The 16,338-nt window shown below is 35.7% G+C and overlaps 6 protein-coding genes across 6 annotated transcripts; 3 read left to right on the forward strand and 3 right to left on the reverse strand. All coding sequences in view use genetic code 12, as the record gives it.

Annotated features, from left to right (window-relative positions):
• Positions 1 to 2,237: 2,237 nt before the first annotated feature.
• Positions 2,238 to 4,193, reverse strand: SAP9 (aspartyl protease; the record flags this gene model as incomplete). Its single annotated transcript, XM_001527229.2, has 1 exon — positions 2,238 to 4,193. The coding sequence occupies one exon, from the start codon at positions 4,191 to 4,193 to the stop codon at positions 2,238 to 2,240; it is 1,956 nt and encodes a 651-aa protein (XP_001527279.2).
• Positions 4,194 to 6,962: 2,769 nt separating this feature from the next.
• Positions 6,963 to 8,513, forward strand: PVL30_002084 (uncharacterized protein; the record flags this gene model as incomplete). Its single annotated transcript, XM_001527230.2, has 1 exon — positions 6,963 to 8,513. The coding sequence occupies one exon, from the start codon at positions 6,963 to 6,965 to the stop codon at positions 8,511 to 8,513; it is 1,551 nt and encodes a 516-aa protein (XP_001527280.2).
• A 1,743-nt stretch (positions 8,514 to 10,256) lies between these two features.
• Positions 10,257 to 12,113, forward strand: MET13 (methylenetetrahydrofolate reductase (NAD(P)H) met13; the record flags this gene model as incomplete). The annotated part of the gene is made up of 1 exon (XM_001527233.2): positions 10,257 to 12,113. One exon carries the CDS (start codon positions 10,257 to 10,259, stop codon positions 12,111 to 12,113), a length of 1,857 nt encoding a protein of 618 aa, XP_001527283.2.
• A 1,163-nt stretch (positions 12,114 to 13,276) lies between these two features.
• On the forward strand, positions 13,277 to 13,900 carry PVL30_002086 (uncharacterized protein; the record flags this gene model as incomplete). The annotated part of the gene is made up of 1 exon (XM_001527234.1): positions 13,277 to 13,900. One exon carries the CDS (start codon positions 13,277 to 13,279, stop codon positions 13,898 to 13,900), a length of 624 nt encoding a protein of 207 aa, XP_001527284.1.
• Positions 13,901 to 14,183: 283 nt separating this feature from the next.
• PVL30_002087 (uncharacterized protein) lies at positions 14,184 to 14,924 on the reverse strand (the record flags this gene model as incomplete). The annotated part of the gene is made up of 1 exon (XM_001527235.2): positions 14,184 to 14,924. One exon carries the CDS (start codon positions 14,922 to 14,924, stop codon positions 14,184 to 14,186), a length of 741 nt encoding a protein of 246 aa, XP_001527285.2.
• Positions 14,925 to 15,596: 672 nt separating this feature from the next.
• On the reverse strand, positions 15,597 to 16,085 carry PVL30_002088 (uncharacterized protein; the record flags this gene model as incomplete). The annotated part of the gene is made up of 1 exon (XM_001527236.2): positions 15,597 to 16,085. One exon carries the CDS (start codon positions 16,083 to 16,085, stop codon positions 15,597 to 15,599), a length of 489 nt encoding a protein of 162 aa, XP_001527286.2.
• Positions 16,086 to 16,338: the final 253 nt, after the last annotated feature.

A 16,338-nucleotide genomic window follows, 5' to 3' on the forward strand; every position in this document is an offset into this window, starting at 1 on the left:
TATTCTAAAATTAGGTACACGTATGCCTTTGAGCATAACATCCACGTATATTTTTTTTGTCTCTCTCTCTCATAATATTTTTTTTATTTTTCTTTTTATAAAAAAACAAAAATTTCTGACGTGTCTTTGATGCAAAACTCACGGGAAGGAGAGAGATTAGTCTAACGATACCTGACATAAATGAAGATGGGTGAGAGTGCGGGTGGAGAGATTTCTACCACCACCAGCACCACCACCACCACCACCACCACCACCAATAATTCGACACATTCGCACGGTGGAACTGAGGGTCGAGGTGAGCGGGCAAAATTATAAATAATAAATAAAATAGTTTTAAAAAAAATAATTAAAAAATAATAAATAAAATCTATTAAAAAAAAGAATAGAAAACACGAAATCAATTTGAATCTCGAGACCAACTTCTTTCAACAACACTTGTATCTTGTGAACAAAGTTCGATTAATAGATAAATAGATACACAATCATCAGCACACAAGCAAAATGGTATGTTTGTCAACTTCAGCATCTACTCTTTCAATATACTCTACCCTAGTTCAATGTTTATTAGTCACATTGCTTCTCTCTGATCCAGCCAGTTCAATGTTTTCTTTTCCCTTTTCCCTTTTCCCTTTTCCCTTTTTTGTTTTTTGTTTTCTTTTTTTTTTTTTTTAGTTCTTTTATTGTTTTTATCCATCATACTAACTATAACTTAGGCATTACAAACTCCCAAACAAAAAGCAGCTAATGCAAAGTTTGAAAAGAAAGTCACCAAGTCATGGGGTAAGCCAAAGCCAGCTTACGACAAGGAAAAGAACAAGTACCCGGTAAGCAAGAACTGGTTATTTGTCTTGTTGTTTTTGGTATGTGGAGGCGCTGTTCTTGAGTTGATCAGATTGATCTTTTAAACAACCAAAGTCTTGTGTTTTGTTACGTTATGTTGTGTTATTTACTTTGCTTTACTTTCCTTTGTTTTTTATTTTTTTTTTCATTTTGTTCTTCGAATAAAGTTGACTATTATCAAAGAAAAAAAGAAAAAAAATGGCCAAGTACTCAAAACGATTACAATTTTTGAAATTATATAACAGGAGGAGCAATAGATCAAAAACACAGATGCAATTTGACCAGAAAGTAGCGAAAACAGAATTTACAAGGAAGGAAGGAAGGAAGGAAGGAAAGAGCAAAAAAAAAAACTAGTGGCAAAACCCTAGGCTGATAAAACTTGTATTATGCAAAAGGACATCAACAGTTGAAATGATTTACCAGTGACGAATGACAAAAAAAGGAGCGGATTTGTATACCAAAAGATTAATTTTGAACACAATCAAAGAAACAAGATGTGAGTTTGCAAAATATTTGTAAAGGAACATAAAACGAAAAATACAAAAATACAAAATACAATAATACAAAATACAAAAAAAAACAACAGAAAAATAAGAAAAAAAAAATGAAGGAAATAAAAAATTACTTGTACTATTAGATAGAGGAAGGAGTATTCCTCAAAATATACCTCTCAAGGATCTTGACGGTCACTTGGAGGCTTATCAATATAACGATTTAGATTTGAATAAGTTTGCCAAACTCTTTTTTTTTGACATTTCCACTTTTATTTTTTATATATATATAGGTCAACTCTTGTCAAAAAAGCTAAGAGCAAAAAACGGCAAATAAAAATGGCTACTTAGAAAACCAAAGAACAAGCAAACTTCTAATCACGTGACGTATCAACGGTTTTTGATAATTATATAAATATACATTATTGCAACAAGGTACACCTTTCCCTACTGCCTGTATTGAAAATATTTGCCAAAATCCTGAAACAAGAATATAAAAAAAAAAGAAGAAGAAGAAGAATGTAATAAAAAATAATGATTAAAAGATCTTTGTTACAGAACTATAACCCCCCCCCCTTCTCCTTCTACCCATTTCAATAAATCAACTTTGATAGGATTCAAACAAACTTGTTTTCAATAGATTTTCATAAAAACAGTTTTTTTTTTTTTTTTTCAAAAAAAAACTGTGTTCAAAAGAAAAAGAAAAAAAAAAATGAAAATGAAATTGCATGAAAGAATAGTTAGCTTTAAAGATTGCACAATATTTCGACTATTCCATTCGTTAGTCTACATCGTAGAGTGTTACAAGTTATTCATACCCAAAAAAATAATAATATAATATTTATTTATATACATATATCTATATATAAATATGTAAACAACAATCAAAACAAAGATGAAGAATCTCTACAACATAAAGAATAGGGCTGCTAATAAGCCCATTGCCATTCCTGAAACCGATGCTCTCGAACTAGAACTTATATTTTTTTTGTTTGACGAAGAACTGTCTGAGCTGCTGCTGCCACTACTACTACTACCACCACTAAGGCTTGATGAGTTATGTCCGCCAGATAAAGGAACGTTACTGGTGATAACCTCGACATCCTCACTATTAGTGTAGTAGGCTTGTGCCAAGCTAATTTCGTAATTCTCCAAATCGTAAACAATGTAAGCGGATCTCAAGATATTGTCACCAAACAAAATGTATGAAGAAGAAGAGCTTTGCTCAAATAATCCCAAGTAGCATTGTGAGCGTGTTGCTTGCAAAACCAAATCTGAAATGGGGACTCTTATAGTGACATTACCGAAATCCAAGTCCAATGTATTGTCGGAGTCGAGATAGTCGCAACTGACGATATAAACACCACTTGAACTTGAGTATCTACCACTCAATTGTTTTGCAATAGATTCAATTTCACTGGAGCGGATGTAGGATAATGTTGAACCTGAGTCAAGAACAACTCCTATGGATTCGTCCAGTATACTAGTGGAGTCACCACTGCTATTAAATGAGATTCCTTGCAATTCGACTTCAAATCTAACAGGAACTGAGATTTGCTGGTAGGTACGCAACATTGGTAAAGAAACCAAGGACCCTTCGTATTTGGCATGGTCCACAGCGCCAAATAAAACGCTTCCTGTCGAGTCGGATTGTTGGGCCAAGTACAAAGAGAAAACAACGCGGTCAATAACACCAGCATTCTTGAGTTTTATGGGGAAATTCTCATAAGTGTATCCATATTGGGTTGTGGTTTCCAACATTGGCAATCCAAGCCCAAACACACCAACATCTGAAGAGGTCTCGTTTGCCACGGCAAAAGAAACATTGTTGACTGAGACATCTCCAATCTCAACCGTATCCATACCCCAAACACCCAAGGCATGTGTACCGTCGGCGTATTGGATCAAAAAGGCATCAGTATTGTTTTGGATCCACGTGTCAGAGTTTTCAGTATTGAACGACCCGTAAGAAGTACAAGTGTTGGACCCACCGCTTCCTCCCGATGAGCCAGCACTGCTGCTGCTGCTGCCGCCACTGCCACCACTACCACCACCAATTCCACCACCGCCACCTCCGTCTGGTAACAATGAAGCGTAGGATGAAGGGATTGCAGTTCCCGTGTAGTATATGGTTGTGTAGTATTCACCATTGGAGTCTTTTACAACCTTGGTTGGAGTTGTACTCTTTTTCTTTATTGTTGTAGCAGCAGCTGCAGCTACAACTTGGTCCTTCTCTTTATCTTTTTCGTTGTCATTCTCTTCTGCTCTCTTTTGTACTTCATCTAATTCATCCTCTGAGGGCAATGTGACTCCGGTTCCAAAGTTGAACACATTCTTTGGTTGTCTTTTTTGAACTTGGTTTGCTTCTTCTTCTTCTTCTTCATCTTCCAAAGACAATTTGATACCAGTTCCGAGATTGAATACGTTTTTGGCGTCTCTCTTCTTCTTCTTCTTTTTGCTGCTGCTGCTGCTGCTGCTCAGGGATGAAATGCAATTTAAATCATGCGACATGACCCACAAGTCAGATGAGCCAGTATCAACAAGTACCTGGTTCTTGTCTTGGTTGGATCCTATTTTCAATTCTGCCATGTAAAAAGTTTGTTGATTCGAGAGTTCCATTTCAAACGATCCATCTGGGTCAGCTCTCTTGACCAAGCGTGGCAAAGAGTCTTGGGTGGGTGAGACATCAGAACGAGACGAGCCTCTGCGGACGTTGAAGTCCAACTTGACGAATCCATTGTTGTTGCTGTCTCTTTTGAATTGGAGTGGCGAAGTGTTGATCTCCTTGGTGATGGATGCCTCGGCTGTGTTGAAAAGGTACGGTACTGCGGCCGCAGCATATGCTGTGAATGCAATCCTCATTCTAAAGAAGGCTCTTTAGCTAAAGACGTTGTTGATAAAGAAATCTAAGATCTCTAGATATGGGCGTCGCTAGCTTATAAAGTTGTGTGTAAAGCAAAAGTTTTCTGTCAACAGATTGTTGTTTTCCTTTTTTTTTACTTTTTTTTTTTTCTATTCTATTCTATTTTATTTATTTATTTTGAATCGTCAGTAGAAGCAACAACCCAAAAAAAAATAAAAAATTAATTGGAAAAATTATATGGGAAATTGAAATTGAAAATAAAAAAAATAGTAATAATAAGAATAATAATAAATATAATTATAATAATATTCACAATTGCTGCAAATGAAACGCACTGGAATTTTTAGAATCTGTTTGTATATGTTGTTTATCTATGTGAAGAATTCTGGACGTTGTTGTGGAAGCAAAGTCAAAGGTACTGGCTTTCTATTTTTGTTTTACAAAAATATGTTTCAATAACAAAACTATGTTTTATTGTGTTTTGTTGTTTTATGTTTTATGTTTCCTTTGACTGGGTCAATGTATATGTACTGCTGCTAAAAATGATTTGTTGCTGATGAGAGATGCTGAACTATTATTAGCACAGTTGTATTTGCAGTTCAACAGACTGTTTCGTGTAATGTGAGTTGGTGATTCTAATTGTATTTATCAAGACAAAGGAAAGAGGATCAAGAGGATCAAGAGGAAATGGTCTATGGTATATATATATATATATCCATGTTTCGGATATTGAGCAAAGTTCAAGCCAAGCCAAGCCAAGCAAAAAGCAAAAAGAGAGAGACAAAGAAAAAAAAAAACTGCCGGTTATAAAAATGGTAACAAGGTCAAAGGTTCAAAGGTTCAAAGACTGAAAAAAATAGAAACCCAAAGAGGCTTAGACAATACAAAAAAGGGGGTAGGAATGAAGCAGAGGTATTTTTTTTTTTTTTTTCAACAGTGTTTCAGTAGGAGATGATGGGAAAAGGAAAAAAGAAAAGAAAAAACAAAACAAAAAAGAGTTGACCTTCACCATGAGTATTCCTTCGACTTGTAAAGTTCGTGGTGGTAAGAATAATGGATGGACCTTACATAGTCTAGACTATGACACTGGCTACTAGGATACTGGATTATTAATTATGACAAATCAACAAAGTTCAAAACCACGCAAACAAAAAAATAAAAATTAAAAGAAAACATCGTCACTTGTCCTCTATAGTCTACTTTTTAACATCATCAACAACAAAAAAAAAAACAAAATAAAATTTTTTTAGTTGAAAGAAATTGTTAAAAGAGTAGAAGTACAACCAAGAAAAAATAAAAAAGAAAGAAGATGTAAGAATTAGGAATTAGGAACTTTAAAGTAAATGACCACAATGCTGTAGCTGTTGGTGTTGATGTCATTAATTGGATAGACTTTGTTTAATTGCTGATTTGAATGAAACCAGAAAAAATAAAATACTTGAAACTAACAAAAAAAACAAATTGACTAACTAACTACATTTACCTTTTCTGCTAAAGTCATTGAAACATTTGAAGTTAGTACTAGTGACTAACTTTGTATATGTTTGATCTAACGTTAACCCCCCTCGTCCTCCCCCCCTCCCCTGCTGCCGATGGCTCTATTCTTTCCGATCTTCTTTTGCAATGCTGATTCCCTTGTTACATTTTTCATTTTTTTTATTTTTTTTATTTTTTTTCTGCGCACCATGACACATCAATTGCTGTGCCTCAATTTTTTTTATTTTTATTTTTTATTTTTATTTTTATTTTTATTTTTGTGATTGGTAATCTCTCCGCATGAAATACTTTTGATGGAGACAACGATAGTAGGACTTTCGGAGCTATTATACTTTGACCAACCACCCTTCATTCACAATCTCATCTTTCTTTCTTATAATGAGTTTCATCTACAAGATAATGATCTTCATTGAGTGATTTGCTACGATAGACTACACTAGGTTATAATAACTATACACACACACACACGTATATACATATATACTCACGGAAAGAACAAGGAGAAAAGTTAGCTTGGGAGAATACCACATGTCCTATTCCGCGTATTAAAAATAAATACAGGGGCTGTGCTTCACTGCATCTTCTATGGCTATCTTCATTTACCCATACAACACCAAGCAGAAATTTATAACCAGTCTCATTAGTCCACTTCCAAAAGTATATCGTTATTACTCTCAAACAATCTCTTAATTACACTTTTCAATTTTGCAATCCACCCAAACCTTGCTCTTTAGTAAAGTGATTGGCACCCAAAAAAGAGCATCTTAAAGACCACTCAACGAAAGAGGAAAATGAGTTCAAAATTATCAATAACCTTACCTTCTGTATACAGCCATGACGTCATACTTTTGTTTCGTAATCATCATTGAGCCAAGTTTCTATTTCTTTTAATTTTTTATTTTTTTGTTTTGACTTTTCTGTTCTGTTCTGTTCGCCTCACGTGCCCATTGTAGAAGAAGAGAAATCTACCATTATGTGAATCTTTTGCAACAGAAATACAAAACTTTGGTTGCAAAAACACGAGGACCATCATATATAAAAATGAAAACACAACACAACACAGCACAACATAGCACAACACAACACAATACAGCACAACATAGCACAACACAACACAACAGAACATTCATTTTATTCAACACCCATTTGAACTCTAAGACAGTACACCTACACGTATACACTTTATCTTAGTGCTCGAACAAGCAAGCAAACCAGAAAGAGAAAGGGAGTAACTGACCAGCTTTTATAAAAAACAAAAAAGAATAAACAGTATGCCAATAGTAAACCAAGTACATTTGTTCAATATAAACAAATACTCAACATTTAGGAATAATACGTGGATTCATTACCCACAACGCACTGAACTCACACTTTGTATTATCAACAAATGCGAGGAAGAAGAGAACAGCAACAGCAACAGCAGTAGTAGTCGTGGTAGTCGTGGTAGTAGTAGTAGTATGTGCACTGAAGTCAATATACAATGGAAAGGGTCTCGTTTGGACAGCCATGAGTTGTTTCTTAATGCTAAAGTAACCACATCCATTTTAAAGAAAGCACCATGTATTGGAATAAAACAAGCAAATGGTAATGGCAAAATATTGTTTCGCTTCCAAATCAGTCTTGAAAGCGATGGTGAATATGACCGGTGTTGTCAAATACTCGAAGGTTTACGATTATCTAGCAGAAAAAGTGAAAAGCAACCATGTTTAGAAACAAATTGCAGCACACCAGAATCTTTGTTTTCGCAGCAACTTTCTCTGCAACTGCAAAATGCTGTGGTAAATATTCCTTCTCAAGTAGAGCAATCTGTCCAGAAACATTCTTTGTCTTTGGAACAAAATACACAGAATGATTCAATTCCAAAGCATGGTAAAAAGCAATTGACGCAAGAGACACACAATAGCCTGCAAGTACAGCACCAATCAGATATGGTACATCAAGCAATGGTTAACAACGTTGACAACCAGAACAATATTACAACTCACCTACCAAAGTCGCCACAATATCCCACTCCAACAAATGATTTTGTTTTTTCCCAAAATCAAATGCATAACACCTCACTTATATCGCCATTGTACCCAGGTCCAAAAATATACAATCATCTTATTGAGCAGCAACAGCACCAACAGCACCAACAGCACCAGCACCAGCAACAACAACCCACATTTTTCAATATTCAGAATCCGCCAAAATATTCCAATACCTCAAACAGTCCAATGACTAGTCAAATAATTCCTCATACTTCTATGCAACAATATCAGTATCCCTTCTCGCTATATCCTACTATTCCTCCACCACTACAGCAAATACCACCTTCACCAAAACCACCGCCCCCACCACCGCCAAAAACAGCAAAACTGCATTATCTGCAAACTGATACACATCTTTATCATTCATATCCAGTTTCTGCAAACTTTTATCCTCGTATTCCTCATGAGACTAATTCACAATCAAGTCTTCAAAATTTAAACCTACAAAATACCTCAAGGCCAAAGCCAATGTCAATGCCAACGCTACACATTGACCACACACCTATACCTTCTTCTACCACCCAGCAAACAGACACAGGTCTTCAAATTAATCACCAGTCAAAGTCAAGTCTTCCCAATTCCATTTTAGATCAAAAGAATGGTACGAATTCAATTCGCGAGTCTACCACTGAGAGTTGTCAGCTTGCACCAAAGCAGTCTACATGGCACAACCTCGAGGAGTACAAGTTGATGACAGATAGTGAGTTGAGAGCAGCCATTCACAAAAAATGTCAGCTGAAGGAGTTTCGCGACTTTGTCAAGAGATTGGATCGCATTATAGAAAAGTTTTGAACAAAAAAAAAATAGAACAAAACAAAGAAAAGAGAAAGAAGAGGAAAAAAAAGAATAAACCAAAATTAATAAAAAACTTTTATAAATGCATGTCTTTTTTTCCCTTTTCCTTTTCCCTATTCCCTATTCCTTTTTTTCCCTTTTCCTTTTCCCTATTCCCTATTCCTTTTTCTCATTTTCCTCTATTTTCTTATTCTCTTATTCTTTTGACAGAGGAAACAGGTGTAACTTTGGCAATTAGTGTAACTAATACTCTCTCTCCTTTTTTTTTCTTTTCTCTTCTTCTTTTGGTTTTTTTTTGGCAGTTATGTCTTCTCCGTTATCGGTTGCGAATTTCGGCGTTGTACGCAAAAGCAAAAAAAAAAAAATAAAAAAATAAAAAAAATAAAAAAATAAAAAAATTGAGTTGCCCATACAGACGAGCCTGGTATAAGTATAAGATTTCGTGGTGTCAGTATGTTATATAAATTTGATTAACACACACGTATCAAACTCCCCCTTTCTTTCCTTCCCTTTTCCTCTTTTGTATGATGTCCAGTACTTTTAAAATCTGAGATATAATCCTTGTTTTAAAGTAACCACCATAAGAAGTTTGAGCAAAAGTTGTATTGCGTAAAACCATACAAGATGCTAGGTATGATGACCAATCTAGGTAACCGCCGATACTCTGTTTTTTTGTTTGTGTTACGCATAACTAAGAAATGAAAAAAAAATGAAAAAAATGAAAAAAATGAAAAAAAAAATAAATGAAAAAAATTGAAATAGGGTAGTTCTTCTACAACTAGCAGCACGTGCTCACATATAACTAACCTCGTCTCAGCCCCAAGTGATTATATATTAAAGAGTTTAAGTATGACAACGTAAATAGTGAGACTCTTTCTTGTGTCATTCTAGTATTAAATAAATGTATTTCAGATTAATATTGATCCAAAAGTATATATTTGTGTTTGTTAATAAAAGTTAGTTGTTGGATATAACTGAAAGAATAGCGATGGTAATTGGTGGTGAGTCATATCACGTGCTCTGTGCTCTTATTTTTTTTATCCCCCCCTTCTTACCCCCCCCTCCTCCTCCTCCTACTCCTCTCCATCGTCTTCTTCTAATATCTATAATATAGGACAATGTAAATATACAAGGAACTGAATTTAAAGAGAAGTGACAGAAAGCGTTTTGGGGGAGAAGTAGAGTGAGGAAGAGGAAGAGGAAATGGAAATGAAAATGAAAATGAAAAAGTGCTTAGTGGGAAACAATAGCAAGGAAGCGGAAGGTCCATTTTTCTCTACATATATATATATATATATATATACATGTGCCTAGTTGCATTTTTTGTTTATTGAATTGTTACTTAGGATTAACTGGTTGACTCATTAGAACTACAGTTTACTCTTCACTCTATTGTTATCTCTTTTTTCTTATAGCTTATGCTATTGGGAATTAAAACACAAAGACAAAGAATTTTTTTTATTCATTTTTTTTTCAGTTTTCAGTTTTCATGTGCAACCACCGCCCAACAAAAAAGCAAAAAAAAGAAAAAATAGGAAAACCAATCTCTCTTAAACTCTTGATAACTTGACAAACAACAATTGCAAACTTTTCTAACCCTTTTTTTTTTCTTTTTATTATTATTTGTTTTTTTATTTTTTTATAATTTCTTCTTTCCTCTTTCCTCTGTCTTCTTTCATTTCTTCCTTGCTTTTTACTTTAATTTTTGTTTCTTTGAACAGGTAACTCCACTAACTAACTATGAAGATCTCAGAGAAACTACATCAAGCACATTCAGGGTCTACACGGCCTCCTCCTGCAACTTTCTCATTCGAGTTCTTTGTGCCCAAGACTTCACAAGGTGTCCAGAACTTGTACGACAGAATGGACAGAATGTACGATTTGAACCCAATCTTTATCGACATTACATGGAACGCAGGCGGTAGGTCATCCTCCTTGACCAACGAAATGGTTTATACCGCACAATCCACTTTGGGGTTGGAGACATGTATGCACTTGACATGCACAAACATGAAGATTGAACTCATTGACGAGGCATTGAGCAAAGCTTACAAATCGGGATGCCAGAATATATTGGCCTTGCGTGGTGACCCACCACTCGATGGAAGCGAGAGCACTGGCGATTTCAAGTACGCCAAGGACTTGATCTTGTATATAAGAAAGAAATATGGCAACCACTTCAATATCGGTGTTGCCGCTTACCCAGAGGGCCACCCGGAAGAAGAAGACGAGTCAAAAACATTGCACTACCTCAAGGAGAAATGTGATGCTGGTGCCAACTTTATAATCACACAAATGTTTTACGATGTTGACAACTTTATCAGTTGGTGTGCCAAGTTGAGAAAAATCGGCGTGGAAATCCCAATCATACCAGGAATCATGCCCATCTCCACATATGCCGCCTTTATCAGAAGAGCTAAATGGTCGGAGATCAAAATCCCACCACACTTTCTTGAGGCATTGGAACCCATCAAGGATGACGATTTCTTAGTCAGAGAAAAAGGTACCGAGTTGGTTAGTGAAATGTGCCAACAATTAATTGAATCGGGATACGTTAACCACTTGCATTTTTACACCATGAACTTGGAAAAGGCAACAGTTATGATTTTAGAAAAATTGAATCTCGTCGAAGCTATCAAATCGCACGATTTGGTTGGAGGCACAGAGCTACCATGGAGAAAGTCATTGCACCCCGAGAGATCTAAAGAGTCTATTCGTCCAATCTTTTGGCAAAATAGAAAGTACTCGTACGTGTCCAGAACAGCCACATGGGACGAGTTCCCCAATGGTCGTTGGGGTGACTCTAGGTCTCCCGCCTTTGGAGACATTGATTTGTGTGCATCTGAGTTGTTGAGACAATCACCAAAGCGTGCGTATGAGCTTTGGGGTACACCAGGAAGCTTGAAAGAGTTGAGCGATATTGTTATTTCCTATTTGAAAGGCGACTTGAAGTCATTGCCTTGGTCCGACGGCTCTGTTGGAGACGATACCAAAGTGATTGTTGATGACTTGGTAGAATTGAACAAGAGAGGATTGCTCACTATGAACTCACAACCGGCACTCAACTCAATCAAATCTTCAGAGAAAATCTTTGGTTGGGGACCCAAGAATGGTTATGTTTATCAAAAGCAATATTTGGAGTTTTTCTGTCACAAGGATATTATCGTCAAGTTACTCCAAACAATTGATGATTATAATAACAACCAAGGAGACGCATCATCCGCCATCATTTCTTACTATGCTGTTGATTTGAAGGGTAACTTGACGACAAACTGTAATGATGATGACATCAATGCAGTGACATGGGGTGTTTTCCCTGGTGAAGAGATCTTACAACCCACAATTGTTGAGAAAACTTCCTTTTTGGCATGGAAAGATGAAGTTTACCGGTTGTTCTCGGAATGGAGAAAAGTGCTTACTTCAAATTTAGCTGATGTTAAAGATGAAGACAAGAAAAACTTGCACAAGTTTGAGAAGTTGATGACCGAGTTCAGCGAGGATTATGTTTTGTGTAATTTGGTGAATAACGATTTCATTGATTCCAACTCGACTTTATTCAATTTGATTTACGGTTTGAATTTGCAAGTTTTGGAATAAGCAATGAGAGCGAGAGATACAGTGGGAAAGAAAAGGAGAGGGGAAGAAGCAAGTGGAAGCAGATGACGAAGCAATAAACATCAAAATCATCACTAATGATTTATATACGAAGAGGGCAATTCAACAATGCTTATTCTTCAACAAGACTTTCAACATTAGTCTAAGTTTTTTTTTATATACAGATATATATATTTCACAAATGCCGGAGTATCAACCATATAATGGTGCAATACAAGCATAAAGGAAAGAAAATTTTTTTTAAAAAAAAAACAATCACGACCGGAGCATCAGCAAACTATTATTTAATGACAATTTATACATGATTACGAAAAGGGAAAAGAACCTCAGAACTATTATTTTTCAACACATAACATATTAAATGCATTCAACAGGGACATTTTATTTCAACAGATTATTGTTATTTTTAACTACATTATTACTATTTAGAGCAAAAGAATTTTACACACACACATAAATATATATACGTGTATATATATCTATATATGTGTGTGTACGTATATAACTATATAAAAGTAAAAACTGGTTTTTTTATTACTTGCGAATGAAGTGTTTGGGAATCTGTATTATTACTTGGCCTAGTTTTATTGGAATATACTCAATTCACAATTGGTATAGTTGCACTAAAAGAAAAAGAAAAAAAAAAACTACTACTCTAGTTTGATTCAAAAACAGCGTATATTGCATGTATTTACTAGCAAAGAATGTGAAATTAGTTTGTTAGTGCTAGTCGTAGTTGCAACTTTTACCAAGAAATTGATTATTGGCATTTGGTGGGAGTAAAGTGGTAGTGCTATTACGTTCAACTTTTCTCTTATTGGCTACCATCCAACACCTCTGTAGCACACTGAAAAACAAAGAGAGAAAAAAAAAATAAGACACATAAAATGTCATAATTAAGAAGTGGTAGTGAGGGAAAAGTAGAAAGAGACAGAGAGAGAGAATGTGTGTGTGTGTGTGTGAAATTGAAAGAGACAAAAAAAGTAAAGAAGAACGAGCGAAAGAAAAACATACCTTTTCTAGCCAATCAACTAACTTATCCATAGTTCTTTCCTTCTACTGGCTTCTTTGTCATTATATATTCCACTCACATTCGCCACACAGTTATAACCGACCTTTAAAAAAAGAAAAAAAAAAAAGCAATAATGTCCGGAGGTCCAGTTCCAGTATGGAAGAAGTACACAACCAGACCACAAGGTATCTGGGAGAAGATTAGGCAATTGCTCGTGCTTGTACCGAACAGATCCTCAGGTAACCCATTAGTCTCCTTATTCCGTAATGTTCCACCTGGAGAGCGTGTCCAACAAGCCAGGGAGTACAAAGACCCAGTCACTATTCCTGCAGGTGACATTAAGGGTAACCCATATTTCAAAAGAGACCACAGAAGACAATACCCACAAGTGCATTCATTTAACCAGACTAAGGTCTCTGGTTTGCTCACATTAGGTAACGCTCAGCAACCAAGGATATCTGTTGGTGAAAAGGGCCAAAAGGAATTGGCTCCATACAAGCAAGCTGGTGGTGTTGCTGAAGTTGAGGAAGTGAGCTTGGCTACTACATTGAGTCAAATCCCTGAGAGCGTGATCAAAGGTGAGGTTTTGGGTAAGCAAGGTGAACCTATTGTTGCACCAAGTTTGAACAAGTTCAAATGGCAGATCCTTCCTGAAAGTGTACACGGAATGTATACTGAGGAGTATCCATGTCGGATTTTCACAGATGTCAAGAGTGTGCGTGCCCACCCTAAACAACAAAGCTACTCTCCAATTTAAACCTATAAAGACGATGGAGAACTCTTCGATACACTGAGTAGGTGGTAAAAAAAAGTAGAACATTAAAGAATAATAATAATAATAATAATGATTTGAAAAAAAAAAGAAACGAAACTAGAGAAAAGTACAGAGCGGCAATGTGCTTGGGTTCTCTTCTTTCCCATCACGTTTGACCCGCTCTTTGTTATTATCATTACTACAGTTATTACTATTATTAATTTTTTTTTTTTTCATATTCTTTTTACAAGCTTTGTTGATGAAATTATAGATGAAGACGAATTTTTTAAAGTTCCATATTTTTAGCAATAGGCCGTAGAGAAAAGTATGGGAATATAGCAGGTAATGCATATAACCCGAACCAACAAGTCAAATACTCAATTGTAGACGAAACTGGATCTAGGCTTGGACTATGTCCCAAAGATCCAATCTCATCAATGCTCTCTTTTGTTACGGGAATGGTGTACTCATTATAAAGCGTTTTTCCTTTCGTCATTGTTGTTGGTGTTTCAATTGCTTTTGTTGCAGCAGCAGCAGCAGCAGCAGCAGCAGGTGCCGCTATTGTGCACCTTCTACTGTTCATAAACATATCAACCGTCGCCATTGTTTCGCAAGGATGGATCTGTAACCATGGCAGCTGTAATAAGTGATGATCACCAATTAATACTTCTACATTATCTTCACCATTTAATGCGGGCATATCCTTTCTCATATTGCTCAAGTCATATTTTTCCAGAAGCAATAATCTTGTATGTGCAATATCAAACGAAAGTGTTTCGTCATTAAGAAATATACGACAATGGAAGATAGGCGCATTATAAAATGGGTGGTAGGAAATCGTAAAGTCAATTCGTATATTTACATCAGGGAGCAAGAGACTCATAAACATGTAATATTCTTGTGGTGTATTCAATCGAATACTATGAGACCGAACCTTGAATGGAATAGTGGAGTATAGATCCAGTAGCAAAAGTTCTTTGAACTGCTCTATACTGGCATTGAATTGATCGGATGTGATATATATCATCTTTACTATTTTCATATAGAGTCAATATCATGGTTTATTCCTAGGATGTATGATTTCGAAAATAGAAAAGGATTGAACAGGAAAAAAAAAAAACAAAAAAAAAACCAAGAAAAAGCAGAAGTAGTATTGAACTATAACCAGAATTAAACGAAAGTTGATAGTAATTTGATCATCAGAGACATTGACATTCAGATTGCTGTTACTAGCCATTTTTGTATTGAATATATATATATATATATATATAACTAGCCTACTAACACAACAGTTCCTAAGTAGAATACTACATCATTCTCTCGTTTCCTCGCGGAAAGAAATCCAAATATTTTGCAGTTATTTTTGGACCCAAATTGAGTTCTTCGAGTGTAATTGGGTTTAAAATAAAACTTTGACAGCTCAATGGCTTTTGATTCCATATCGTCTTTACCTTTCTCAACAAAAATTTCCCTATTTTTTGTATGATGTGTAAAAGATTTTCGGAAATGTTTCAACTCAACCGTTGCCAAATATACCCATAGTCTACAATATTTAAATTGTTCTCAGGTTGGAAAAGAAATAAAGACAAAAGGAAAAGAAAAGGGAAATTGAATCTTTTGCTTTCATTTCTTTTCTTTTCTTTATTTTCCCTTTTTCGTTTTTGTATTTTCTTTTTAAAAAAAAACAAACAAAAATGACTTACTCCTTCCCCAGTTCATCTTGACCCTGGTCATTCTCGGTATCTTCAGCTGCACTCTGCTCTACTGATCGTGGTGTACTTTCATTCAACAATCCGCTCTTACCATTGGCGAAAATCTGTGCATTGGTAGCACTAATCGAGTTCCGAACAGACATCTCCCTAACCTTTTCAGCATTGGGGTGAATGAATGGAACACTACCTGTGCCTCCCAAAACACCATCTATTCCCCCGTTGTTGCTGCCGCTTGCGCTGTCACCATTGGACCCCTTATTTCCTTGTAATTTCTGTTTCTGTTTCTGCATTGCATAATCCCCACTATCAAAGTACTTTTTATCGTGGAATTTGGAAGCAAGAATCTGCTGTGTGGTTGGCAATTTCCCGTATAGTTTGTAAATCCTCAATTCTTGTGGGGACAACTTTGAGAGGTCAATGTGCTGAGTATTTTTTGGCTCAGCAAGTGGATCGTCGTCGCTGTATTCTTGTGACATGATACAATTGTGGATGGCAAAAGAAAAAGTAAAAAACAAAAAACAAGAATAAAGCAAGTGGAGTGGTAGTTAAATGTATATAATATGTTGAAGTTGAAAAGGATATCAAAGGTATTTTGTTGAGTTTTCAGGCACAGGAGCAATTACATATATACATATATATATATATGTGTGTATCTTATAGATATGGAGACAAATGACAAAGTACAAGAGAGAAAGGGGAGAAAGCGTGGATAGTGAACAGTGGACGCTA

This window comes from Lodderomyces elongisporus, chromosome 2 (assembly GCF_030384665.1).
Source record: "Lodderomyces elongisporus chromosome 2, complete sequence".
NCBI lineage: Eukaryota > Fungi > Ascomycota > Pichiomycetes > Serinales > Debaryomycetaceae > Lodderomyces > Lodderomyces elongisporus.